Source organism: Euphorbia lathyris, chromosome 2, assembly GCF_963576675.1.
Source record: "Euphorbia lathyris chromosome 2, ddEupLath1.1, whole genome shotgun sequence".
Classification (NCBI taxonomy): Eukaryota; Viridiplantae; Streptophyta; class Magnoliopsida; order Malpighiales; family Euphorbiaceae; genus Euphorbia; species Euphorbia lathyris.
The window spans coordinates 110416469-110444169 of NC_088911.1; the positions used below are offsets into that span (position 1 = coordinate 110416469).

A 27701-nucleotide genomic window follows, 5' to 3' on the forward strand; every position below is an offset into this window, starting at 1 on the left:
CCCATGATAGTTGACCTAATATTACTTAGCAAACTCCCCCCTCAGGTATGAGCTACTGACTTAGTTTTACTCTAAACATTTTAAGGTTTAATCAAGTAAGTCTAAGGTCAGTTTTCAGATATAGGTCAGCTCATGGAACATATTCTATTTTACTCAGTTTTAAGCGGAAGATTTAACTATCAGAGAGTGCTGAGTCTGTTTTTGTTCAATGAGTCTTTATAAGACAGTGTGTTTAAAACATACAAGTTAATGTCAACATTTGATCAATACAGCAACAAGTATTACACAGTAAACATAGTTGATGTACTTGAAGATGCATAATAACTCAGCATTATATAAGATAAATCAAGTTGGATAAAAGATGCAGGCATTGTATTAAGTTTAAAGTAGTCAGCATACATAAGCAAAATAAACATAGAAGATAAAACTAAGAAAGCTAGTTCTATTTCTTTTTGCTCTTAGGCTTTTGCTGACTGCTCTGCTGACTGCTCCCAACAACATCCTCTTGCTGAGTTCTTCTAGCTTGTTCTTTCTCCCCCGTTTTGGCAGCATCGGGAGGAGGAGGTGGCCTGAAAGAGCTTGTTTGGACAGCTTCAGTAATTTTAGCTGACATGTTTTTAAACTTGAGGGTGCTTGCATTTATGCCATCAAAAATAATGACACCCTCTTCCAGTACATCTTTATCAACCTCGATGTTGGATGAGCTGAGCATGCTCAGCACATATTCTTGTGATTTGCCTACCCAAGTTATGGTGTCCGTCAGCGCAGCAAATGCCTGATGAAACATTCTCAGTAATGATGTGTCATAGTACTGACGTTGGACATTGGAATGATGTATATGGGTGAAGGTACGTTGTGAGTACTGGAGAATTTCGTTCTGCTTCAGTTGGTCAGTTTCCATTTCTTCCTTGTTTAGATTCAGCAAGCGAACAGCTTCGCCGATCTGCTCAACTGAGCATTGAGAGTAGGAAGCCAGCTGATGGTGGGTCTTTGCTTGCTCAGTTTGCAGCTGGTTGAATAGATGGTGGACTTCAGCTGAAGTGGCATACCCAGAATTCACAGCTGGCAAGGTTTGGAATTGTCCCAGAAGGGAGTTAGGGTGTTGAACCATAGTCAGCTGGAGTTCAGCCAGCTTTGTTATGGACTCCTTCTTTGGTTGTTGAGCTTGGATATTGGTCATGACACTCAGCAGGTCTTTTAGACCTCGAACCTCGTTGAGAAGTTGAGTGACTTATGAGAGCTGAGTGGACTCATTGTCGGCAGACCCAGCAGCAGTTTCTGAGGTCTAATGAAGGTCTTGGATCAAGGCCTGCGCCGAATTAATGATCCTTCCACCAGACTCAGTGGCAGTGAGATAGTTGTATGATCTTTCATCAGTTTGACCAGTTGGTGGAGGTGTTAGGTTTAGTTCAGCATTTGAAGTGCCAGCGGGGCCAGTGACTGGTCTTAGTGTTTCAATATGCATTTGTTCTGTTGGTTTGGGAAGTGATTGAATAGCAACATTGATGATAGGTTCAGAGTCAGGCTGAAACTGACTTGTTGGTGAAGGTGGGATAGGTTCAGTGCTGTCTGGAGCAGGAATTTCCGTAGTCGGATGAGGACTAGGTTCAGCAGCGGCATCGAGAACTTGCTCGGTGTTGGTTGGATTTTCAGAAGCATTCGTCTTCTCAAAGTTTATAGGAAAACGTTAATGGTTTGAAATGGTTTAAATTGGTTTCTAATCCTAATTTTGGTTATAGTTACGATTACAACATATAGAAATTAAGTTTAGGTTAAAGTAGGATTCGAGACTTATTTACTCAAAGCAAGAAAACAATTTATAACTTTGATCAGATTATTAAGATGTAACAATTTATCGATTAACATAATTAACGGGATTCGAACTGCAGACGATCTTCCTACTATCGGGCAAGATCGCTACCTTAATCAAATTGGTGTTTTATGTCTGATAAGCCGAGTTACCAATCATATTATCCATAAATCCTAATTCTTTTAAGTGTTCAACAAAGTTTCCTTGTAATTATAACGTTTTAATGAAAACACCAGAACATTACTTCGAAAATCATTTTGCCAGAATAACATCAAAGTAACAACAGAAGAATATATTGAATTGAAAAGATATATTATTAATTGATTATTAATCGAATCAAGTTAACAGAGAAGAAGAAACATGGATAGCATTTTAACTAATTTGAGTTCCGGGTTTTCAATCCTTTCCTCAAACTTCGTAGGTTTGTCAGACCCTGGGACGCTTCAGCCGCTAATTCTTCTCACTGAATCTCGGAATAGAGATTGCTGGATCCACTACCAGAATGCAAACTCATCTTCGAACAACACTCGAACTCTAAACTATAAGAACTACATATCGTATCTTAAACTATTTACACAAACTTGTAACTTTATAACAAGTTTGTGTAACAAAACTATGAACTAGAACAACCAACATAACAACATTGAAATAATCAACATTGAACCATATTAATTTTGAACTTCTTCATCTATTTATAATATTCTAAGAGGTGTATTTGAATAGATGTGTTCGTTGGTGAAGAGATGCGTCCGTTAGTGAAGAGTCGCCTCTATCCGAATGAACAGATGCGTCGTTTGGAATTTAAACATGTGAAATCGGTGCTAGAATCTTCGCTGTTGCTACCGAGATTTAAGAATCTCAGTCGCGACCTGGGGCTGAGAAATGTAGCTGAATGAAAGTGCATTTTCATGTCTAGAGTTAGTGTGTCGCGATCGAGATATGGGAATCTTGGTCGCGACATGGGTGTTTGTGCCAGGTCTCGACTGCTTTCCAACTCTTCGTACCGGTCTTCTAAATTCGCGCGTGCTTTTAGCTCGTAAATGTGATTTTCCTCTCGTTTTTGCTCCGTTTTAGCTCCTATTTGGATTTAACCAAATAATGAAGTACCTTGCATAATAGAAACAAATATAAACGTAAAAGTACTCTAAATGAATATAATTAACATGATTTTCATACAAAACTAACGTAATTATTAATGGTATTTTAGGTATATTTTGGGCTTATCGGCATTTTTCAACTTTTTCTGTTTCATGCTCTGGCTAGATTGGTGGAAGAGTAAACGACAGATCCGGCTATAGTTTTTTCTACATTACAAGAGTATAACCTCAAGTTAAATCCAGAAAGTGTACGTTTGGCGTTTTTTCGAGAAAGTTCTTAGGTTTCATGATATCTCAAAGAGGTATTAAAGCGAACCCGGATATAAAATTCAGGCTATTGTTAATATGGAGCCTCCGAAGAAATTTAATGATGTTCAAAAGTTAAATGGAAAGATCATTGGTTTAGGGCATTTCATTTCTTGTTCGGCCAAGCATTGCATGCCCTTTTACAAAAGCCTTAAGGAAGCTAAAAACTTCAATTGGACGACAGAATGTCAAACATCCTTTAAACAGTTAAAATCGTTTATTGCTTCGCCTCCACTACTTAGTAGACCTCTGCCTGGTGAGACGTTGTATTTGTACATGAGTGTTGCAGAGGATTCATTCGATATGGTGTTAATTCATGAAGAAGGAACAAAGCAGTTAGTTGTTTACTATGTCAGTAGAGTTTTAAGAAATGTAGAGGTTAGGTATCCGAAATTGGAGAAGCTTGCTTTCGGAGTAGTCATCACTATGCAAAAGTTAAGGTATTATTTCTTAAGTCATTTCATTGTGGTAAGAACGGATATGCCTCTTCGTAAACTCTTGCAAAGGCCAGAAACTTCAGGATGAATTGCTGAGTGGGCTTTATAGCTAATAGAGTTAGACATACGATTTGAACCTCGAAAAGATTTTAAAGCACAAGCATTATCTGATTTCTTCATAGAAATTCCAAAAGAAGGAGGTCTCATCCCGAAGCTTTCGGAAGTATGAGAATTTTTTGTTCATGGTAGTTCAAACAAAAATGGTCCAGGGATTGGAGTTTTTGCGCAGGGACCTTAGGGAGTAAAACTTCAAAATGCAGCTGCTTTGGATTTTATTGCATCCAAGAACATCGTAGAATATGAGGCATTACTTTAAGGGCTTCAAATTCTTAACATAATTAAGTAAGATAAATCTATTTTGAAGAGTAATCCTAAACTTGTGGTTAGTCAGCTTACTGAGAATTATGAAGCTCGTGATGATATCATGAAGAAATATTTGGATATACTCAAATCATTGTTGCAAAAAGGGAAGGTTGAAGGCCGAAGCTTGGAAGTTCAAAGAATCCCAAGAGAAGAAAATGGTGAGGCTGGTCATCTATAAAAATTGGCTTCGACTCTTAATAGGTCTCGTCTTTGTTCGCGCCGAATTGAAAGAATCACGACAGCCAGTATTAACCATGAAGAAACATTGGTAATTGATACAACTCAAGAATGTGTTTTTCCTATTTTGTCTTATCTTACCACACGTGTTCTTCCAGAGGACAAAAACGAGCAGGTAAAGGTCTTGAGGAAAGCAGACATATATTCGGTAATTGAAGGAATCTTATAAAGAAGATCCTTTGATAGGACATGGTTTAAAGTGTGTAGAATTTGAGGAAAGAAAATTTATTTTGCAAGAAATTAATGAGGGACTATATGGAGCTCACGAAGGAAGGGATGCATTGGCCAAGAAAGCACAACTATAAAGGTTCTACTAGTCGAAAATGGCCAAAGATGCAACTATAAGGGTAATTCAACCAGCTTGGCCATTCACGACATGAGGTATTGACATTGTAAGAGCTTTTCCAATAGCTAAAGTTGAGAAGAAACTCCTGATTGTAGATGTTGACCATTTTTCCAAGTGGGTAGAAGTCGAGGCAGTGGCAACTATCACTTCGTCTAGGATCATCTCCTTTGTTGATAAAATGATCCTATGCAGATTCAGAATTCTATATACAATTATCACCGATAATGGCAAACAGTTTGACTGTAATTTATTTCGATCATACTGTGAGAATCTACGCAACAAGCTTTGGTTTACTTAAGTTGCTCATCCACAAACTAATGGGATGACTGAAGTCACAAACTAGAAAATTGTCCATGGATTAAAGAAGAGATTGGAAAAATCAAAAGGCTCTTGGGTGGATCAGCTTCAACATGTCTTATCGGCATACAAGACCACTTTAATAGCAGGTACGGGAGAAACACCTTTTTCTCTGACATATGGAGTTGAAGCCTTCATTCCGGTTGAGATTAGGGTGCCTAGTCCTACAACAACGTATTACTCGGTTGATGGAAACAAAAAGCGCATGAGCCGAAGACTGGAATTTTTGGAAGAACGAAGTGAGCATGCCTCAATAAAAATGGCTACTTGCAAGGAAAGAATTAAAATGATAAACGGGTTCGGCCTCATCAATTCTTTTAAGGGGACTTAGTGCTAAGAAGTGCAGAATCTTCTCAATCTAGAGAAGACAAAGAAAGGTTGGTCAAAATTGGGAAGGTCCTTTCTAAGTTGATGAATGTGTTGGCACACATGCATATCAACTTCGGAAAGTAACTGGTAGACCTGTTCACCGAACATGGAACACAAATTCCATAAGAAAGTTTTATCAGTAAACCTACCTTTCGATAGTATGCAATTTTTCTTTGTGATAAACCTATTGTTCGATAGTCTTACTTTTTTGTAAATCCTGCATTTTTTGTGCATTCAAATGCAATCAAATATGGTTCCTTTATTTCAACATCTTATTTAGAATCTTTTTTTTATTATGTTAAAGACTAATCATATCCATGCTATAAGGATTCTAGTCACAATCATTAAGTCGAAACATTCTAAAGAAAGATACTAAATTTTATCTAAACTTTCATACAAAATCGATTAAACAAGTGAATTTTTATATAAAAGTAAAATTCTTGTATACATTCATTAAGGCTTGAAAGATAAAAAAATTGCAATAAAGGCAAGAAGTTAAAAAGGATTAGTGAATTCTCCTTATAGAGCAGCTTTAGGGACATTTTCAGAATCTTCGGGTAGAAACGTTATTACCTATAAATCAAAGTTAGCATCATGATAAATTTGCCTTAAGGTCCGAAGAAACACAACTTTGAACTTTAGTGATCGGATAATTCCTAATGTTTTGGCTTCTTCTGTAACCTGGGTTAAGGTAGTGTTCATATGTTCCTTTAGATCTTTTATTGTTTGCGTGAAGGTAACTTCGGCAACAGACTTCTCTGCCTCTAAGGATTTAACTTTTTTGTGCAAAACAACATTGGAAGAGCTAACATCAATCTTTTGTTAGTCAGTATAACCTTATTTTTCTCTTGAGCAGTTTCGGATTTCGATGTGGCCAAAGCAGTTTACACTATGCCCATATTCTCTTTTAGAGCATAGATGTCGACCTCAAACTTATTCCTTGCTCTCACATAGCTATCTGCATTTTTGGTTTGCAAGTCGTGATCAGCTTGTAATGTTTGCAGATTTTTTAGCTGTTTCTGAATTATCTCAACTTTATCACGGATCACTTGTTCCAAATCCATGGCACCTTTTTCTTGTTGCATAACAAGTTTCTGTTGATGTTTTGCTTTGGCCTCTGCAGCACGGGAAATTTCAACTTCATTTTTCGCTTCATCGAGTTCACCTCTTACATTATCTAACTCTTTAAAAGTTTTGACAGTAATAGAGGTCTTATTGGCAATTATTTCTTGTTGCTTATGGTACTTAGTAGCCAAAATCTGATATTGATCAACTAGCAGAGTGGTAGTAGACAAATCCTGAAAGCAAAGAAATGTGAGCAAAATTTGGGGAATAAATAATTCAGATAAATGCAAGAGGGAAAACTTACGGTAACTTTGCGTTCTAAGGTTTCTGGAGCAGTTGCGTACGCAGATAAATTTTCAAAAAACTCAGTATCATCCAGCATCACTGATAGACAGGCAATGTCCCTTGTGATGCCAGGGATATGCAAAGATAAGCGTTCCCCAAAGACTTTGTGCCATAGCTAGAAAACTGAAAGCATGGAAGATTAAAAAGTGTTAAAAGAAAAGATGAATGGTACAAAATTAGATGTCATTAATACCTTTGAACGATCATATTTGGCGAAGGTCTCCAGCATCTCAAAGCTTACTTTGTCAGTGACCTGATTAACGGTCTTTGTGCTTACTCCGGAGGGGGGGGGGATGGAGTATTTTTTACTTGCTTTTCTTCGAGCTCTCTCTTATTTGTAAACTTTAAATTTCTTTGTCATAGGCTCTTCTAAGTCCATTACTTCAATCTCATCAGATCTAGGACGTTTCTCTATAAAGTGAGAGCCTTCGACAAAAGGGATTTGGGTCCTTCTCAGATGGAGATTTTGGATTACTAGCGTTTTGATACTCATCTTTTCTATTTGCATCATTTCTTCGGTATTGGAAACATCCGAAACGGAGTATGAAGAAACACTTTTTACACTGATATAAGGTTCTTTTAACCGTTTGGCTTTGAGTTAGTTTGTGCAGGCCCTTTTGAACTTTCACATTGACCCGCAATCGAGGTTTGAATGGTTCAGACAACTTTAGGAGAAGAATGCACTGAAAATACTTATGCATTCTATGTTATTTCTTCATCTTGAAGATTTGGGGTGTCATTAAATTTCCCAGGTGAAGGAGGCATTTCTTCACTGGAGATAACTACATCATTTAATAAAGTGGAAGAAGTTAAGGGAAAAGCTTCGACATCTTCAGTAGTAACCAATAGGGGAGGCGTTGAAGCAACAGTAACAGTGGAAGATGTTTCGGCAGTAAGGTTCCCGAGGTTCGATTGAGCCTCTAGAGTTGTGTTTAGTTGAGATTCTGGCATTGAGATCAGTTGAGTTTCTGCAGTAGCATTCATCTCTTCGGCCACAACCTGGGCCAACTGAAGGATTTACCGCTGTTTGTTCGGCCTGCAACTTCTTAAGGCGAGTTATGATTTGATTACGAAGAGTAGACATTGGTCAGAATCGCCTGCATCAAAGAAAAGGAAAACATAAATTATAAGAATGAAAAGAAAGTCGCCTACTACAAAGGCAAATCCTTTAGATCTTGGATACGCGATTCCTTTTATTATGTTGAAAAAGCCGGTGTATCCACCAGTTCAGATCATTTCTATTATGTCCTGATACTTCCACTAAAGTGTGTATACTTCAATCCTTTCAGCTCCCACTTCTTCTTTGGGGCTTAACACTCTATTGGGTTTCCAAGAGGATTTCAGAGTGGGAGTTTCATTCCATTTTATGACGAAAGAAAATCCCAAACGTAGGGATTGTTCTAATCGGCTCTATTCGGTTCCATCCAGGACCACTTCGGTTTAAATTCTTTCACACTCTGGAACTTCTCATTCAAGAAAGTCCGTCTTCAAGAAGAAAGCATCCAATAAACCATGTCCTCATTTGTGTTCTTTATGGGACGCCAGTAGTTCTAAAATATTTCTCCGGTCAATTCAACATTCAAATATTCGCAAACTTTGTTGATGCTGAGAAGTTCAAGCTATGCGTACAAAGTAATTTAACAAAGGCACAAGGCGAACTCATTCATAACAGCCGCCAAGCCTTTGGGAAGAGGAAATCCCATCTGCCATTCTAAATACTGAGTAAATATGCTTAGTTTTGTTAAGGAGGGGGGAAGATGAGCCCTCTCATTACTTTAGGGAAAGGAGATACTCATTCTCCGGAGCCAGAAATATTGCTCTTTAATTGATCTAAGACGGTCAACAGTCAAGGTTAAGGGTTGCTCTGGAACCCTGGGATTCATCTGGCAAGGTTTTACAACTTTCTCGGCATTAGCAGCTTTTGATTGGCGAACTTTCTTTGAGCCAATTTTTGAAGATTTGGGAGCCATTCAAATAAAGAAAACAAAGGAATAAAATGAGAAAAAGAAGCAAAAGAACTTGCAAGTCTGCAAATGGCGGATTCACAGGAGCATGAAATAGAAGAAGTTGAAAAATGCTTTTCTTCTGGAATTTATAGCAGAAGGAAGATGATAAAACGATTTTACTCTTTATTATTCTTGGGGTCATCAAAGCACTTCTTAATGATGAGATTTAAGGGAAATGGTTGTGTGTGGCATTAGGATGATGTCATTAATGTCAGATGTGCCTAATAAGTGATGTTTCCATAAAAAAGAAGAAGCCCTAAAGGACTTTCTAGTATCTTTGGGGGGGGAGAGATTTGATATGATAGTAAATGAATGCGCCTGAAATGCTTAAGCAGTAACTTAGGCCCAGATCTAGTATTTGGGCCTAAGTTTATTAAGCTCGGAAAGAGTTGAAGCAAGAAAGCTTAACATTGAAGAAAGCTTCTTTGGGAGCTGAGACACGTGGACCAATAATTGTCTCGAATACTAAAGGCATGCTCCTAGCTCCCACTTAATATGGAACAATAGGAAAAATAGGGTCTGAACTCAATGGCAGTTGCCACGTGTAAAACACATAAACTTTATGTAAGTAACTGAATTACCTATAAATAGGTTGGGAATCAGGGCCTCTGGTACGTCATTCTCAATACTATATCTCCTATTCAATTGCTTTCAAGCTCATTTCATACTTTCTCAAGTACCATTCAAACTTAGGAATCAGAGAGGGTTCACCGGACTCGGACTCCTTTTCTGACTGTTTATTGTCACCTCATATCATCGGAGATGGTTAGGTAGTAGAATTTAGTAATGAAGACATCGACGAGAAATACCAAGGAAAATCGAGATAATTTAAATTTCCCATAACAACTCAAATTGGAAAACTGCAAAAACAAATCACAAAACAGAAATTTCTCAACATTTCAACGTGTAATTATACACCAAAACAAAAAGGAAATTAGATTTGATGAAAGAAAGTGGTGCCTACACATTTGGGCATTATAACAAACGCCTCAGTTCATAAAGGATCGAGTTTGGAACCGTATTAATTCATGGCATTCCAAGATCCTTTCCCGTGCAGGCAAAGAGATATTACTGAAGACGGTGGTGCAAGTTATTCCTAATTTCGCTATGAATGTTTTCTTACTTCCTAATTGTCTTTGTCTTGAAATTGAGCGTATGCTAAAGGGCTTTTGGTGGTGTAATAAAGGAAAAGACATAAGATGGCTCAGTTGGGATAAGTTTTGTGATGTTAAAGAGATGGTTGGATTGGGCTTTAAAAGGTTGCATGAATTCAATCTAGCTATGTTGGGTAAATAGAGATGGAGGTTTGTGACCCCACCCAATTCTTTGGATTCGCGCATTTTTAAGGCTAAATACTTTAAATATTGTAGTTTTTTTTGTAAGCAGTTAAATGTAATAACCTAAGTTTTGTTTGGAGTAGTATCTTTCAAGCGAAATATTTGTTCATTTAGGGTTGTAGGAGAAAGGTTGAAAGTGGTGAAGATATTAGGATCAGTCATGATCCTTGGTTGATTGGTGGAATTGAAGGGCATCTATGATTCTTCCCCAAGAAATTGCAGATGCAAAAGTTTCATCTCTTTTTGAAGTTAATTGTAGAAGATGAGATGAAGAAATCATAAGAGATGTCTTTAACGAGGAAGATCAAAACCTTATTCTTAGTTTGCCGCTTTCTAGTAATTGCATTCAAGACATTTGGTTTTGTAGTTTAGAGAAGGATGGTTTTTTCTGTGAAGAGTGCTTACAAATGGTTATGTAATGAGACCCAACTGGTTGGTAATAGTATGAGGAAAAAGATGTGGAGCTTGAAAGTTCCCCCTAAGGTGCATAATATGCTTTGGCGTGCTTATAGAAATGTTTTGCCTACAGTTGTTGTGCTTACGGAGAAACATGTGGCTGTCAATCCTATTTGTGTTATCTGTAATTTAGATTTTGAATCTATTTTACATGTGTTTAGAGATTGCATTCACGCTCAGTCTGTTTGGAACGCGTCTGGTTTGGGTAGCGTGTTGGGTGATGATTTTCTTTGCTTTAAAGATTGGTTGGAATTCATTCTTGTGAATTTTAGTGCTGAGAATTGTTGTTTGTGGGTTATGGTTGTATGGAATATGTGGCTGAATAGAAACAATTCTATTTGGAATAATTCAATGAATTCCGCAGATATTTGTTTTCATCCAACGTGCATTGGATTGAAGGAGTGGCAGGATGTTCAATCAAAGGCGATAAATGTTGGTGCCCAGGTTGTTCCAGGTGGGGCAGAGTCTATTCGATGTGCGATTCGCTGGTTACTGCCTCATCCAGCTCGCTTTAAACTGAATGTGGATGCCTCTATTATCTCGGGGTCAGGTCTGCTGGGTTTAGGGGCAGTGCTACAGGACTGCAACGACAAGTTTTGTGGGGTTTTTTTTCCAAATTTGTACGAGGTGATTTCTTGCCTCGTGTAGGGGAAGCTATGTGCATTCGGGAAGCTCTAAGTTGACTCAACAGAAAGGGTATGTACGCATGTCTTGTTGAAACCGGTGCAAAGGTAGTGGTTTTAGATCTTAATCAACCTACTTTCAGGTCTTATTACAGTTTTATTCTTGATAATTGTAATAGGTTGATTCATTCATTTAATGATGTTAGTATTTTTTTTTACTAGTCGTTCCGTAAATAGTGTTGCCTATAAACTTGCAAGGCTATCATATTCTATACCAGTAAATAGTGTTGCCTATAAACTTGCAAGGCTATCATATTCTATACCAAAACTGGTGGAGTGACATGCTAGTCCTTTATATTTTATTGTTCAAACTTATATTATGATCATATTTAATGCATGCGAATTTATAAGAATCAAAACACAAAATTGAATGCCAGTATCAGTTTTTGAATTTTGAATTTCAATTGTTTGAAATGATTTGGGTTTGATAAAGAGTGATGGAATTAAATTTATTTCAATATTTAAAAAAGAGAGAGTATGGGATAGAAAGTAGGACTAATAATATTACATTAAACATTTAAAAATGCTGGAAATTTGTGAGATGACACTTGCACATAATATTACATAGTTTGACAAGTGTAATTTTTCTTCCTCTATTTGTAGTTAGTAATAGATTATAGATTTTTATCAGAAGATTTAGCTAATATTTGGAGATCTAATTTTCCGGAGGATTCGATTCATTTTCTTGTCAACAAGCATGGAATTTGACTCCAAACCCAAACACGAACCCGACACTATCCACTCATGGACCTTTCTCTCCAAGATTCGGAATCAATCACCTCTAATTCAGTGCATCACCAACTTCGTCTCCATGGATTTGATGGCCAACACTCTTCTATCCGCCGGTGCATCGCCCGCCATGATTCACTCCATTGAAGAAATTCCCGATTTTACTCCTCATGCTCGAGCCCTCTGCATCAATGTCGGTACTCTCTCCCCTGACTGGCTACCGGCCATGAAAGCTGCCGCCCAGGTGCTCACTAAATTGGGTAAGCCCTGGGTTCTTGACCCCGTCGCTGCTGGCGCTTCCAATTTCCGATTGAATGCTTGTATGGACCTTGTTGCTATGAAGCCCACTGTTATTAGGGGTAATGCCTCCGAAATCATCTCGCTATCTAAGGCTTCTCTCAGCAGCTCTAAGGTATAACTGTTTCATAAAAAGATAACTTTTTTTTAATTATACAAGATTTTGATTTCAATTGCATATTTGGGGATTATTTTTATTTTCAAGGGTGTAGATAGCTTCCATGAGTCAATGGATGCCATGGAAGCAGCAAAGTCTTTGGCAGAAGCAAGTGGAGCCATAGTTGCAGTTTCAGGTGCTATTGACATTGTCACAGATGGGAACAGAGTTATTGGTGCTCATAATGGAGTTCCCATGATGCAGAAAATTACAGCAACTGGATGTGCAGTTACTGCTCTAGTTGCAGCCTTTGTTGCTGTTGATCCATTACATCCTTTAGAAGCTACTGTCTCTGCATTGTCTATATTTGGTATTGCTGGTGAATTGGGCATGGAGATGGCCAAAGGACCAGCTTCTTTGCGGATGCATTTGATTGATTCCCTTTATGGCCTTGATCAAGCTGCTGTCCTTTCACGCTCCAAAATCATCAGCCTGTAATAGCAATACAGCCAGTGACGGATCCAGGGGGTGATCTCTGGGTGCTCAATTGATATTTTGCAGACAAAATTGAAGGTCCGTAGACAGTTTCAATGGAGTTTTATATCAGTGGTTGCTCAAGCCCCTTGTATCCGTCATTGAATAAAGCCACCTCTTTGCAAATGGTAGGCCAAATAGTTGATTTGTTTATTTACAAAGTAGGATATAAACATAGCACAGTTAGAATTTAGAAAGAGTAATGTAGCAGGAAGACCATGTTTTACTTCAATCCATGTTTTTGTCAAGCAACATCATTAAGAGTTTATAAATAATACTTATGGTAGTACAACAAATTCATTAACAAAGAGAAACTTCACTCCTCAACCACATTCATTTGCACACAAACAATCAAGTGAAGTGCTTAATATTTTAGATGGACAACAATCCTCAGCAATGTTTCTGCACCGTTTAGGAAATGCTGACCTGACGGAATGAGTCCTCGCAGTTCAGCAACCCCTAAAGCATTCTTATACTTGCCTGTTCCACCAGTCACTGAAATCTGTGACATTGCACTTCCAATCTTGTATATGCCATAGAAATTAAGGCTGTCCCCAAACTCTCCACCTTCAAAGAATGCTGTAAATGTCATCATCTGTGTGCTTCCATCTGAAGAACTAGCCAAATAAATTCCTTGAGCTTTTCCCAGCTGTTGTGAACCAAGCTCAGGGCTAGAGGTCAAAATATCATCAATAACTGTGATAGTCCCGAAGCCTAGTCCCAACCCATCAGATCCCAGTTGGGTTTGAACCTGTGTGCTTGGGTTCTGATCATTGGGACTTCCTGCAAAAGTAGTACCAGCCAAGCCAGTTCCAAGTGGAATTCCATTGAGACCATTAACAGTTGGAATGGCACCATTGGCGTTCGGAATTGCTACTCCACTTGGAGGAATAAATCCTATTGGTTTGGCAAATGGTACTTGGCCGCTGTATATGTTTCCGAGCAGGCCAGTGATTGGCCTAGCGGTAGGATTGCTACCCCCAAGAATGTCATGCATATACAACTCTAGAACTGGCTCTTTGTCCGCTGGAGCAGGATTGATAGCAGCCACATATGTTGCTATTTGAACAGCAGCAATCAGGAGTGCAATGAAAAGAGATGGTGATGAGAGCTTCAACATTCTGTGATATTTTTGGAAATCTGAAGTAGTTGAGGAATGAAGGATCTTCAGATGAGAATACAAGTAAGGTGTGCATCTGACTCTTTAAATAACAGGTAATGGGAGAACAAAGATGGAGTAGGTGTGAGACTTAGATGATGGTGAAGTTGTTAGAGTTGCATTAGTTATACAAAGTCTTGCATAGTCTGTTTTAGGTATATCATCTCTTGATTCTTCCTTGTGCAATATTAATAATGTGAATTCCCAATTGCTTTAGTTTAAGTTGAATAACAATTGCTGTCAAAAAAAAAAGTTGAATAACAATGGGTTTATTTTGATCAATTGTTCGATGCACTTCTCATACTTAATTTGTGATCATCTATGTTGCACGAATACAGATACGGAAATAGACACGGGCAATGTTATTTTTAAACATAACTTTCATAAAATAGACTTCAAATGAAAACGGACATGGACACGAAACAGAAACAGATACGGGCATGAAATACAGAAACTCTATTAAAGAGAAGTCTTGTTGTAACATAGGTGATCATGATCATGATTAAATTGTAATCCTAGTTCAGGATTAGTGCTCATGTGATCCATAAGTGTCCAAGTCCTAACCCATCTGCTGCTTTTTCTATTTCTATTTACGGATTGAAAGCAACAGTAAGACTTTAAAAGGGTAAATTGCACCAATTGTCACTGGTATGTTTAAAAAATTTCATACTTGTATTACATATGTGTACTTTAGTGTGCATTTACCCTGATATGTCATGATTTACCTCTAATAGCCGGTCATATATATCATATCATAGTATAAGGGGGTAAATTTCATCAATGGTGTACAACTTTTATCTCATTTCACACTTTGGTGTACAACTTTTAATTTGTCTCACTAATATATACAACCTTATAGGTGACCTCCCAATATGGTATACATCAGGTAAAAATGACCGGTCAACGCCTGGTCAACGCGCCACCTCACTATTTTTTAACTTTAATTAAATACATCACATTTGCAATTACTAAAATACCCTTTAATGGGTTGTCTTCCTAGATTGAAAAATATACTCTTTCCTTCATTTATTTTCTGCAAATAGTTTCTCTCTCTAACTACTCTTCTCTCTTTAACCCCTCTCTCTCTCTGACTTTAATCATCAAACCGAAAAGGAAAATTTAAAGGATTTTGTTTTACCAAAGGTGTGGTTTTGCTTAATCAAAACTTGAAATCTGGAAATTCGACATTTAGGTGCCTAGATCAGTAAGCCATGTCCATTTCTCGTGACCCAAAAATCCTCTCGCTTACTTTTGGTGCAATATCGGCCAAATTGCAGAACTTCGTTCCCAGGAACCTTGGTTTTATTAGGCATTGTGTCTGTGTAGAATTTGGGATCTCGATGGTTATTAGAGTCAGATTCAAAGATAGAACAGTAGATCTGATTAAGGAGAGTAGATGAGAAAGATGGGTTATGCATAATTTGAAGAGACAAGGTTCAGATAGTGTGTTGTTATTGTTTATATAGAGAGGATCAAAAGCTGCAAAAAGAAAGAGCCTTGAGCGATGGGCAGTCATGGGAAATTGCTCTCAGACCTATAAACCTGCAATTGAATTTTGCTGCATCGGATTGAAATTCGAAGTAAGACAAAGGATTTCATAAGTTTCTTTTTCAAACATGAATTCCAAAATTCTTTATTTCATTAATTTGAACCCACCTGCAATTCACAAATTGAGATCATTCTTTATTTCCCTAATTAATTCTTTTGTTTTTTCTTTCCCCTGTTTGTAGCTGCTGGTTTTAATTCATTTAAGATAAAAAAAAATTAATTCATTAATCACCCAACTTTTATAAAATTGAGAATAACAGGAAAGTGGGAGAAAAGTAAGAGAGAAGAAGATAATCCAGGTTAATGGTGGGTTTAAGAAGAAAATCCAAATAAGGTCAATTTTTGACTTTTTGACTGATCAAATGGCTGAGGTGGCGCGTTGACTAGACGTTGACCGGTCATTTTTACCTGCTGTACACCAAAGTGTGAAATGAGGCAAAGGTTGTACACCATTGATGAAATTTACCCTAATATAAGGTCACTATAAGGTTGTACATTTTAATGTGCAGTTCTTTCAATGATGTTTTATGAAACAAATAAAACAAATCTCAAACTTCAACGTGCAATTTTACCCAACTTGAAAAGAGGGTAGAGTTTTTAAAAATTGCCTATTATCAAATAAGCATAGATCAGCTAGTATATATTCCAGAGACTGGAATTAGCACATGTGGAACTGATTAACATAATCATATATATGGTATTAATTTATAGTATTAAAAGGCTAATCTAACAAAATTGTATTAGTTTCGGACTATGATTTATTAATTTTATCTGAGTAGAATATAATACTAATCTGCTATTGGATAGTGTGGCAGGTACAACAGATCCAAAAATATTAATGCAGCAGATCTTCCCTGTGACAACTAGGAAAAAGAATTATCATCATTTTTCTGTGATTTGATTATAAGAAATTTGTCATCTCAGTACTTCTAACATTTCATTTTCAGGACAGGGCGAATCCAGGAAAAAACATTTAGAATACAACTGGAGTAGAATAAAAGGGCTATTGCTAGAACCTTTTAGGGTATAATAAAAAAAAAGACGGCCCGGTGCACTACGCGTCCCCGCTGAGCGAACCTTTTAGGGTATAATAAAAAAAAAAATTACATCTCTTTTTATAAATAATGGAGTATGTACTCCAAGAGTATTCCAAATTTTCTCGTGTGAATCCGCTAGTGAAAAAATAATGAAAAAATAAGGAGGGTTTCAGCTATCAGGTTCAGGTACACTATGTCCCTCCACATCCATGACTTTAGGCTGTCTCACTACTGGGGAAATCAATTTCCACACTGCATATATATGAACACAGAAGAAGAGAAAAGTGGGTATCTGTTAGAAAATAGATAAAAAGTAATATAAAGTGTTGTGAATTGAGATTGCTTACAGTATATAGTGGCTGCAAACCACTCATTGATGATTTTCACCCATGTGCTAGTCCATCCAACATCAATAACCCACCTTTTACATGTTTATATTAAGTGATTTAGGTACACTAATTCAATGTTTATGAAAAGCAGTAACTTAGGATCTGTGGATTCTTACTTGGTTGCAGAATTGTTTAGGTTCCAACTGATGAATAACATTGCAAAGTACATTGCTCCCAGTGCAAATACCATGTGAAAAAACCCATAATCATATGGGATATTATCCTCCTCTTCCACTTTATTCGTCCGGAACTGAATGATTGTGAATCAATCAACACATGATTAGCTCTTTTTGACAACAATCTTCTGTTTGAATTAACAATGTCTTACCTGAAATGATTGTGAATCAATTCCAGTCGAAAACGTCGCCATGACAATTGCACATATTGCTATTATGAACCCCTGCCACAACAACATAAATCAGAATACCAAAACCAAAATGCGATTTCTAGTTTATTTCATGCTGATATCTGAACATGTTCATCTTTATTTCATTCGAGAAAGTTGAGCCTTACGAGTATGGTGGTCCAATCTCTATTTCCATCAGCTTGATTCTGTTTGTTGCATTTTTCGTTCACAGGTTCGCTGAAAAACCATAAAAGGTTAGTGTTCGAGAAACAATATGAGTGAATAGTATAGTAATGCTCCTAACCTTCTCATAGCAGACCAACAGAGGAAGACAAGGTAAGAAGCCATAATTCCTGAAGACAAAAGACCTCTATTTACCTGCCATATTATGTTACTCAATAGCTTTGCTTGCATCTACAAACAATTTTCATCTTCACACAAGACACATTATAATAAAGATATACCTTGGAATGTAAAGATATAGCCATCATCACTGTAAGCAGGACGACAGTCCATGTAATAAAGAATATGTTGAGTGAACAATCTAGACTTCGCCCGTAGAAGAAATACATCACCAGGATTCCACATACCGAAGCAATGTAAATAATCGTTGACATGAATAATCCAAGAGAACAACTGCAAAAGAAGAAAATGGCTCGTCGGGGGAAGAAACCAACCAATACCGAAGCAATATAACAAGTAGGAACGGGGTTCGGGTGTGGATGTTAAGTGAACAAGTCTCACCTTTGCTTCATTTTCTTATCAGGCATCCAATAGTTGTTCCACCATGTAATAAACTCAATTACACTTACAAGTTGCAGGACTAGAAAAACCCTGTTGCATCCAACCCAAAAACTTTGAACATTATGCACAGAATCAACTGGTTTCAGCACAAGTAAAAGATCCAAAGATTACCCTGCTCCAATCCGAGCAAGTTCGCCTGCACGATGATTGAACATTCTTGTTAAAAAAAGAGACTTGTACATGATGATCTTCTCAAATGTATCACAGATTTATGCACTTGTGAAAATAAATATGCAGTTAAATGAACAAAGAACTCATACCATAGAGTTGAATGTACTTAGAAGGGAAGAAAAAAGGAGCTGCAGCTGAAATAATCAATAGGAAAAACTTCGGTGTCCACCATTCCGAGTGCCATTTGCTTCGAGCTTCGTATAATTTTCTCGTTTTTATTGTGGTAACGAACATACCGAAGAAAAATATCTGATTTAAATGTCAAGGATGCAGATTGCAGAGTACTAATTAATATAATTTCATAAATTGTCTGAAACATAAGTTGCATTTTCATGCTTCATAACGCGGCAGGCTCCAAAAGTCGCGTCGCGTGCCTTATGAACACCTCCCGCATCTATGTTTCTCAGGCGCGCATTTAACAACTATGTTTTATACTATCTGAAGAAAGATACAAAGCATCCTAAGCTAACACGAAGAACTCCGAAAGTATGACAGCAATCTTGTCCCTCAATTCCACAAGCCTTGATATCTGGAGAATTAAACAATAAAAATAAGTAGAAAGAAAAAAAACAGTAATGTTGATATAAATCATGAAAATATGGAACACCTTAGACCACCATTAACTCACAATTGAACTTAGACAGAATTTTTTGCCCGTAATCACGAAAGAACCAAGCTTTAAGATTCATGACTAAGAAGATAATGCCATATACGAAACGAGCACGCAACGACTTGTGTCTTTCTCGCGAACATTCATGCTTCCTTCGCATTTCCTCCTCAGAGTTGCTTACAGCCCTTGTTCCAACTAATTGCTCCATTCTGCTGCACCTTCCAGCAAAATTCTAGCAAATTGTACTTTCAAAACAAAAGAAAAAATGCAGATTTCTGATATAAGTTTGACAAACTTGCAGCAAATTCAAGATGGGGCGTTTCCATTTTCAGAAAAGACCTTAAATTTCTTTCACAAACGTGTGGACACAACTTATTTTTTTCCTGTGAGTTTGAAAACGCAAAAGTCTCTACAACCCAAACTGAGAGTCCAATTTCAAACTGCATTTAATCTACAAGAATGGAAATTAAACCCAAATGAACGTTATAGAAAAGGGTTAATAAATGAGTTTGTTCAAGCAGGTAACTGAGAATATTAATGCCCTTAACGGCTAAAATGCTATCCATCATAATGAATCTGACTGCAACAACAATTAAAGACAGTAAGTCTAACCTTTTTCTGATTCACCTGAGGAGGATAGAACACAGAAAGTGACTGAAGTTAATCATAACTCTTATACAAAACCCATAAAATCCCTATAAAAAAGGGAAAAGGAAAAGTTGTTTATTATTTTAAGGTTTATTAAATTGCATTCTAAGCTGATAGTCATAACCGTTCAAATTTAAAGTTTTGGTTAATTAAAGATGATAAAGAAAGGGGTTTTAATATTTAGTTGAAAAGATAATTAATTGATAATACACTCATTCACATGTTAATAACATAATAATGATGAACATATTAGAGATGTCTAATCAATAATTAATTAGTTGTAAATGTCTCAAATCCTTACTTTTATGCTGTTGTCTTTTTATGACTTTTATGGTAATAATAAGGGAGGGGAGCGTCTTGAATGGCACTCAACTAATATACAGCTAATTGGGTGTGTTTTTATAATAGAAAGTGTTGTTTTTTTTTGAAGAAATAGGAAGTGTTGTTAATCTTCAATCAGAAGAAACAAAATACAAGTTCACAAGAAAATTAAATACAGTAAGAGGGACAACCAAAGGTAATAAGAAAGAGTAATACTAAATAGAGGGATCAAACAATCTAAGAAAGAAATAGATAGACAAAGACAAGGAAATTGGAGACACAGTTTGACATTTTGATCATTTCTCCATGTTTCTAGACCGTGTGGGCCCATTTTCACTTGCAAATGCATATGATATGGACTATAGAGTACAGGGGTTTATAGTATAGTGGTGGGCATCCTATTACACAATAGTATTCACATGGACTTTAATAACCACAGTGGATTTCGTCATTCATCATTCAATTTAGGCTGGTTAAAATTTTAAGATGGAGATTCAAAATATCCTAAGACTTAGATTTAATCAGCCTAAATTGAATGGTGAATGACCAAATCTGCTATGGTCATTAGGGTCCATATGAAAAATATTGTCCGACTACATTACATGAAATGAAATAGAGAGTTTGGATTTAATTTAATAAATAATGGGTCATTTTTTATTCATGCGAAACTAATATATAATTTTTTAGGTTAAGGTTTACATACTAATCCAAAAATGAAACGAAATGACATAAATATTTAAAACTAGTGTTATATTCTTTTATATTTTTACATGTCACATTTATTATTAAATGCAATAAAATTACAATTATTACTGAAAACACGAGTTGAACATCCTATGTTGTTATTAACTTATTAGCATAGAACCAATTGAACTAATAGTTTAATTTTTTAGTTCAATTGGTTTTATGATATGGTATCAGAGTATATTTGACTAAGTGTTCAAAGGTTCGATACCTGTCAATCGCATACATAATATATGGTAAGATGTACATTTGTTATACATGATTTAATCCTAATGGGCATTGCGTGCGGTGCGGGGTTGATATTAGGCCTCAACTACCAGTTTAAGATTTTAGTTCAAATGGTTTATTCACATGATATCGAAGCCTCTTAGACCAAGTGATCGAGTGTGTTGGGGTTTTAGTGTCCTATAGACAATTGTTCTAGGATACAAACTTAATGTAAATGAAGTGTTCTTTATATCGTTTGTTTTAGTGAGATATGGTTTCATAACTATATAAAGGCAATCCCTTTTAAGAACTAAATAAAGTCTAATAAAACGAAATCCGTAAGTTTGTTTAAAGTGATTATAAAGTGTTCATACAAGCATGAAGTGAGACGAAACTTTATAATAAACTAATAAACTTAAAACCACCCCAAGTCAAGTAATATGTTTAGGATTGACATATCACTGCTGAGACTTGCATGTAACAATGTCTTCTGTCGCGACAGAAAGCTGATCTCACAAGCTTCATATATACAGATATCTGGACAGTTGCGTGGATCCAATGAAAAGGAGTTCATTAGGATTGGGGACCCGACTTGAGATAATAGGATGGGTAGATTCATCCTTGTCACCTGTTTATCTCATTGGTATTAATAGGTATAAGTAATCCTCAGACTCAAAGGAATGTTAATTAGTAATTCTGGATTACGGAATGTGACGCTTTGATCCTGTTGTAACACGATCCTTAACAGAGATGACTCCGGGGTGTGAACGGCAGACGTTGGGTATCACAGGAAGTAATTGCAGGATAGTTATACATTGGATTGAGCATTTATCCGATAAATGGGAGATATGTCCATGGATCGCTTGTGGAAGACTTGACTCTAAATCCTTGCAAAGTGATAGCTTAAGATTGAAATACAGATTTCTCTTAACCTATCTAATTGGAGTTGACTCGGCCTGTACAAGTAAAACGAACGTCTCGTTATATGTGACTTGACATTATCCATAGTCATAAGATTCAGTTGAAGGATGTAGTTGATAAAGGATCGAATTATACTGTAACTAATACGGAAAGGTCAATGACAGAATCAACCTGTCTTCTTATAGCTCCGGGGGAATGTTTCGGATTTGCCAATCACATTTTGCGTACTCATTCCGTTATGCAAAGATTAAATATAATTCTGTGAAAATTAATTTAATAGTTGCATACGGCTAGAAGCAATAAGAACCTAATGGGTCACACATAAGACTTGGAACCCAAAAGAGAAACAGATGTTAATTAATTGATGGAAGCCCAACTGAGCCCAATAAGGCCCAGTTAATGAAGGGGACGATTTTTTATGTATATAAGGGAGCGTTTGGTTTAAATTTCGGAATCGGAATGGGAATGTTACGGAATCAGAATCGGAATCACTATTTTATAATTATGTTTGGTTTAATCCGGAATCGGAATTTAAAAATAATAAAATAATATTAACTTTCATAAAAAAAATGTTAAACGAAATTGCATAGAAAAAATAACTGCAACTTAAAAAAATTCAATTAAAATAATCAGTTATTTGCAACTATTTTGAAAGCATAGCTATTAAAAAAAACAATCAGTTATTGGTTAATGTATTTTTTATAAAAAAAATTCAATTATGTGCAAACAGTTTAATGGAAAATGGGAGTGGAATCGTGGATGATATCTTTTTTAATAATTAATATTTTAATTATTAATAGATTAGGAGTGGAATCAATTATAATTGATGGGTTAGGAGGTGGGAATGAGATTCCCATTCTTTTGGGAATGAGATTCCTATACCATACCCCTTTTTTGTGCAACCAAACACTCAGAATGGAAAACAACCATTCCCATTCCCATTTCCGAGTAAAAAATCAATTAACCAAACACCATCTAAGATACATAAATAATTAATTTGATTTTATCAATTCTAATTAGATTAGGATTATGAACTAAATTAATTAAAGGATAAATAAGTTAGGAGTTTTAATTAGATTATATTACTCTCATTATTATCCTATAATGTTAATAATATTATCTTTATATTTAAGATATAATTATAGATAATAAATAAGAATTATATTCCGAATTAAATTCTTATTCAGTAACCTAATTCTATCTAACTAGGGTTTAGATACAAGAGGATATAAATACCCCCCTCCTATGCAATTTTCGAAATACACAAGCAAGCCAGGAGAGAGAAATTTCGATCCACACACTAGAGGACGAGATTATCTACCGCTTCCTTCCGTTCAATTGATTTTCATCTCTTTCTCTTTATCCTTGATCTTGTGTTGATTAATTAGAGACAATCTATTTTGGTTGTTATAAACGGTTGATTCTAACTTGATCTTCAATTGTTTTATTTTGTGCTCGGGAACTCGGAGTAAAAGTTGTGGGCACTTCGTTTGCAACGGTAGATAGAACTTCTGAAATGTATTTCTTTTATCCCTCTTTATATGAAATAACGATTAACGGATCTTGGGTTAATGGAAATAGGTTAAAAAATTTTATATTTCCGCTGCTATACGTTAGCCTATTTTCCTTCAGTGGTATCAGAGTCTGCGTTAAATCTGTTATTTCATATATGAAAATTTAGAAGTTTTTCAATCAGGTTGAATAATTATTTATAGTTAGGTTAATTAACAAAACTGTTTTGATTAATTAGTTCTAAAGATAAATAAGTTTTAATTAATTGTTAATTAAAATAGTTTATGCATATGTTCCTAATTATTTCGGTTGATAATCATTATAACAAAATCTATTAGTTTTATAGTTAGATTGATAAAAGTTAATTTTATTGATTCTAAAGATAAAACGGAAAATCTATAATAGGTTTTCTTATTTTCTGAAAATCGTTTTGAAACCGTTTTAAAACTGATATATATATACATAAAAAAAAGGACAGCAGCTCGGGTCGCGCCTCACGGCGCGACCCGGCTGCTGTCGCACGGTTGCTGCCCCGCGGCAGCAACCGCGCGGCGGCTGGCCGCCGCTGCCGCAAGGCAGCGGCTGGCCAGACGCACTAGGGCTGCTGCCAAACGGCAGCAGCCGCGTCCTCGGGCCCGGTCCGAGACCCACTTGTTTTTAAAACCGTTTTAATATCAGTTTTTAAATATATTTGTATATGTATATATATGTTTCAGAAATTAATAATTTTCTGTTTTGATTATCGAATGAAAATTTATTTAAAAGTTTGTTTTACCTATTTGTAAATCAAAAGTATTAAATGAATTGAAATCAAAAGTATTAAATGAATTGAAATCAAAATAATTGGGACATGCATAAATTAAAGTTTTGTATAGTAATATTAATCTAAAAGGTTAATATAGAAGATACGAAACTATTAGAAGTAAAATTGGATGAAAGTTAATTTAATGTGTTAATGTGATTAACCTAAATATTACATAAAGTATTTATGTAATCAACCAATTAAATTTATTTAATTGAGTCTATGCATGTTTGGAGTTATGGACATATTTGGACCCTCTTTTAGTCTTTTGGTATTTTTGAAATAGGGTCTGCGAGTCTTGCCTTTCTACTATCTATTGTAATTTCTCCTCTCATCTAATTCCCTTCAATTTAATTGAAGTTTTCTTTAGTAGAATAGAAATTAATATGTAATTTCAAGGCGCCATGGAGAAGACGGATGACCTATAGAGAAATATGTAATAGTTAGTATTTCCCTAGGTTTGGCCTTTTATTCCGTCTCTGGCTCGACGGAATAATTTAGATAATATTTCCATAACACCAATGTATGTGTCTGATGTATGCTAAAGCAAATCAAGACAAAGTTAGATTATGAGACTTAAAATAAAAATCCCTCACTAATTAAAAGTTAAGTAAATAAGCAAGTTATTAAAATCGGTTGCCCCTCCCTAATATTATAATTCAGCCAGCAGTACTGGGGGCCTTTGGGTTGTTGAGTAAACTCAAGCTCGGGGTCTTATGGTAACACCTGAATTATTGAAAATAATCTTTTCATGAATATGGGGTAATACTTAAATTAGATTATGATAATTGGATGAGTAAACTCATGTTTTCATAAACTAATGGGCAATATGGTTGGGATTAACATGAATAACATATTAAGTTACTAATGTGGTTAGTAACCCAATAACCTAGGAATCACATCAAAGATGTGATTGATTACATGAATCTACCTAACAAATGAGACTAGCTTGTTGAGTAAACTCAAGGCGAAATCTCAGGAGTTAGGATCCTAGCTCACTAAAGGATTTGTGAAATTCTTCGAATTAATATGGAGGGCTATTAATTTGGCAAAATAGTGGGAGCAATCTAAAATAAACTAAAAGGCCTATAATTTTAGATTGATGTATTTTAAAGCAAATGAATAACATACGTTTACTCTTTCTCACATCGCAGGTTTAATTAAACACTATTAAAATCATGACTAAAACCAATCTGCAAAACATTCTTACCGATAACAAATTGAACGGTTCAAACTTCACCGACTGGTTTCGTAACCTCAAAATCGTTTTGAAGTTCAATAAGATAGGGTATGTACTTGATACAACGATACCCCCTATCCCAGCTGATGGTGCTCCCATCGAAGAAATTGATGCTTACCAGAAGCACAAAGCTGATGACGATCATGCGGGATGCATCATACTTGCATCGATGACACCGGAATTGCAAAGGCAATATGAGGAAATGGATGCCTATTCCATCATCATGCACCTTAAGGAGCTGTTTGGGAAACAGACTAGGTGCGAACGCTACGAGATATCCAAGTTGCTATATCGTTGCAGGATGCAAGAGGGCACATCTGTGATGACACATTGTGTCAAGATGATTGGCTATATTACCAAACTTTCTAGTATTGGATTCATGATGGATAACGAACTAAGCATAGACTTAATTCTTCAATCCCTCCCAGAGAGTTATTCACAGTTCATCATGAACTACCAGATGAATGACTTGCAAACCTCTCTTGAAGAGCTTGCAAATATGCTCAAGTCAGTTGAGCCCAATATGAAGAAAGACAAGGCAATACCGGCTCTTGTGATAGAGGGATCAAAGAAGAGGAAGGGGAATTTTCCCAATCCTAAATATCCCAAGAAAGGCAAGGGAGCCTGCCCACTAGAGCTAAGGGAAAGGAAGTGAAGAAGCCCAAAGGAGAGTGCCACTTCTGTGGTAAAGACGGGCATTGGAGAAGGAACTGCAGGGAGTACCTAGCCTCCCTCAAGAAGGGAAAAGGCGGTGCTTCAACGTCTGGTATGTTTTATATTGAAATAAATACAGTTTCACAGTCTGAATCTTGGGTACTTGATACCGGATGTGGATCTCATATTTGTACAAATATGCAGGAACTAAATCGGACTAGGGAACTGAAGAAAGGAAGCATAAACTTACGAGTAGGAAATGGAGCAAGAGTTGCCGCCCTCGCCATTGGAGATTATGCTTTAAATTTGCCCTCTGGGCTTGTAATAGAACTAGGGAACTGTTTATATGTTCCAGAAATGTCTCGTAACATTATTTCTATTAGCCGTCTTGTTGACGACGGTTTTCATATTTCAATAAAAGACAAACACTGCGATTTTTATAGAGATGGGCTTATAAATTCAATTGATCCTGAATCATTGGAAACATGCGAAGCATGTTTAAAAGGTAAAATGACAAAGACACCCTTTAGCAATAAAGGTGAGCGTGTATCAGACACTCTAGGATTAATACATTCTGATGTATGCGGTCCTATGTCAGTCCAAGCAAGAGAAGGATTCAGATTATACTTCATATGCTTCATAGACGACCATACCCGATATGGTTATATCTACTTGATGAGGCACAAGTCCGAAGCCTTTGAGAAATTCAAATGCTTCAAGAATGAAGTAGAAAATCAATTAGGAAAGAAAATAAAGACACTTCGATCCGATCGAGGTGGCGAATATCTTTCAGATGATTTTCTGAATTATCTAACTAAATGTGGGATATGCTCACAATGGACACCTCCCTATACACCATAACACAATGGTGTATCCGAGAGGAGGAACCGTACCTTACTAGATATGGTACGATCCATGATGAGCATAGCATTACTTCCAAAGACATTCTGGGGCTATGCCTTAGAAACCGCCCTCTTCACCCTGAATCGAGTACCAACTAAATCCGCTAGTTCCACACCATATGAATTGTTCGTTGGTAGGAAACCCGTGTTCTCATTCATGAGAGTATAGGGTTGTTCAACATTTGTCAAACGCATTGCGTCCGATAAACTAGATTCTAAATCTGATAAATGTTTCTTTATTGGATACCCTAAGGAAACTATGGGATATTACTTCTATCATCCAGATGATCAGAAAGTAATAGTATCCAAGCACGCAGCCTTCTTAGAGAAAGAGTTTCTCGAAGAAATAGAAAAGGGAAGCATGATTGAACTTGATGAAGTTCAAGAACAAGAAACATCGACTGAAACAACAGAAGCGTTTGAGGAACCCGATGCAGTCCCATTAGATGAGACTCAAGTGCCACCCATTCGTAGATCACAAAGAGTTTGTGAACTCCCTATTAGATATGGTTTTCTAGTGGGAGATGATGATGAGGTTCCCGTGTTAGATGATGAACCCGAAAACTACGAAGAGGCTCTTAACAGTCCAGATTCTAAAGCATGGCTCGAAGCCATGGATTCTGAGATGGATTCCATGTACACCAACCAAGTGTGGACTTTGGTTGATCCACCCGAAGGGATAAAACCCATTGGGTGCAGGTGGATCTTCAAAAAGAAGACTGACATGGATGGAAAGGTTAGCACCTACAAAGCTA

At 36.4% G+C, this 27701-nt stretch overlaps 3 protein-coding genes across 8 annotated transcripts; 1 reads left to right on the top strand and 2 right to left on the bottom strand.

Moving 5' to 3' along the window:
- Positions 1 to 11793: 11793 nt before the first annotated feature.
- On the top strand, positions 11794 to 13258 carry LOC136219422 (hydroxyethylthiazole kinase). The gene is made up of 2 exons (XM_066006821.1): positions 11794 to 12415; positions 12506 to 13258. Exons 1-2 carry the CDS (start codon positions 11972 to 11974, stop codon positions 12893 to 12895), a joined length of 834 nt encoding a protein of 277 aa, XP_065862893.1. The 5' UTR covers positions 11794 to 11971; the 3' UTR covers positions 12896 to 13258.
- A 37-nt stretch (positions 13259 to 13295) lies between these two features.
- LOC136219424 (dirigent protein 16) lies at positions 13296 to 14051 on the bottom strand. The gene has a single exon (XM_066006822.1). The coding sequence runs from the start codon at positions 14049 to 14051 to the stop codon at positions 13296 to 13298; it is 756 nt and encodes a 251-aa protein (XP_065862894.1).
- Positions 14052 to 16539: 2488 nt separating this feature from the next.
- LOC136220959 (uncharacterized) lies at positions 16540 to 19858 on the bottom strand. 6 transcript variants are annotated; one of them, XM_066008826.1, is made up of 13 exons: positions 19608 to 19858; positions 19014 to 19204; positions 18838 to 18914; positions 18475 to 18634; positions 18326 to 18350; positions 18155 to 18244; positions 17875 to 18046; positions 17715 to 17788; positions 17578 to 17647; positions 17393 to 17464; positions 17181 to 17314; positions 17023 to 17096; positions 16540 to 16927 (listed from the first exon to the last, which is right to left on the bottom strand). In XM_066008826.1, the coding sequence occupies exons 2-13, from the start codon at positions 19201 to 19203 to the stop codon at positions 16845 to 16847; spliced, it is 1221 nt and encodes a 406-aa protein (XP_065864898.1). In that variant the 5' UTR covers position 19204; positions 19608 to 19858; the 3' UTR covers positions 16540 to 16844. The 6 variants fall into 6 exon arrangements, with proteins under 6 accessions (XP_065864898.1, XP_065864897.1, XP_065864896.1 ...); XM_066008825.1 differs by having other exon boundaries at positions 19014 to 19207; XM_066008824.1 differs by having other exon boundaries at positions 19014 to 19213.
- Between the last annotated feature and the right edge of the window lie 7843 nt (positions 19859 to 27701).

Excerpts from the sequence above, each read along its gene's own strand:
- LOC136220959 (XM_066008826.1), bottom strand. The coding sequence starts at position 19,203 with ATGGAGCAATTAGTTGGAACAAGGGCTGTAAGCAACTCTGAGGAGGAA. Across the intron at positions 18,915-19,013 it reads AATTCTGTCTAAGTTCAATT|ATATCAAGGCTTGTGGAATT; the intron begins GTGAGTTAATGG and ends TTAATTCTCCAG. Across the intron at positions 17,789-17,874 it reads CTATATCTTTACATTCCAAG|GTAAATAGAGGTCTTTTGTC; the intron begins GTATATCTTTAT and ends ATAATATGGCAG.
- LOC136219424 (XM_066006822.1), bottom strand. The coding sequence starts at position 14,051 with ATGTTGAAGCTCTCATCACCATCTCTTTTCATTGCACTCCTGATTGCT.
- LOC136219422 (XM_066006821.1), top strand. The coding sequence starts at position 11,972 with ATGGAATTTGACTCCAAACCCAAACACGAACCCGACACTATCCACTCA. Across the intron at positions 12,416-12,505 it reads CTTCTCTCAGCAGCTCTAAG|GGTGTAGATAGCTTCCATGA; the intron begins GTATAACTGTTT and ends TTTATTTTCAAG.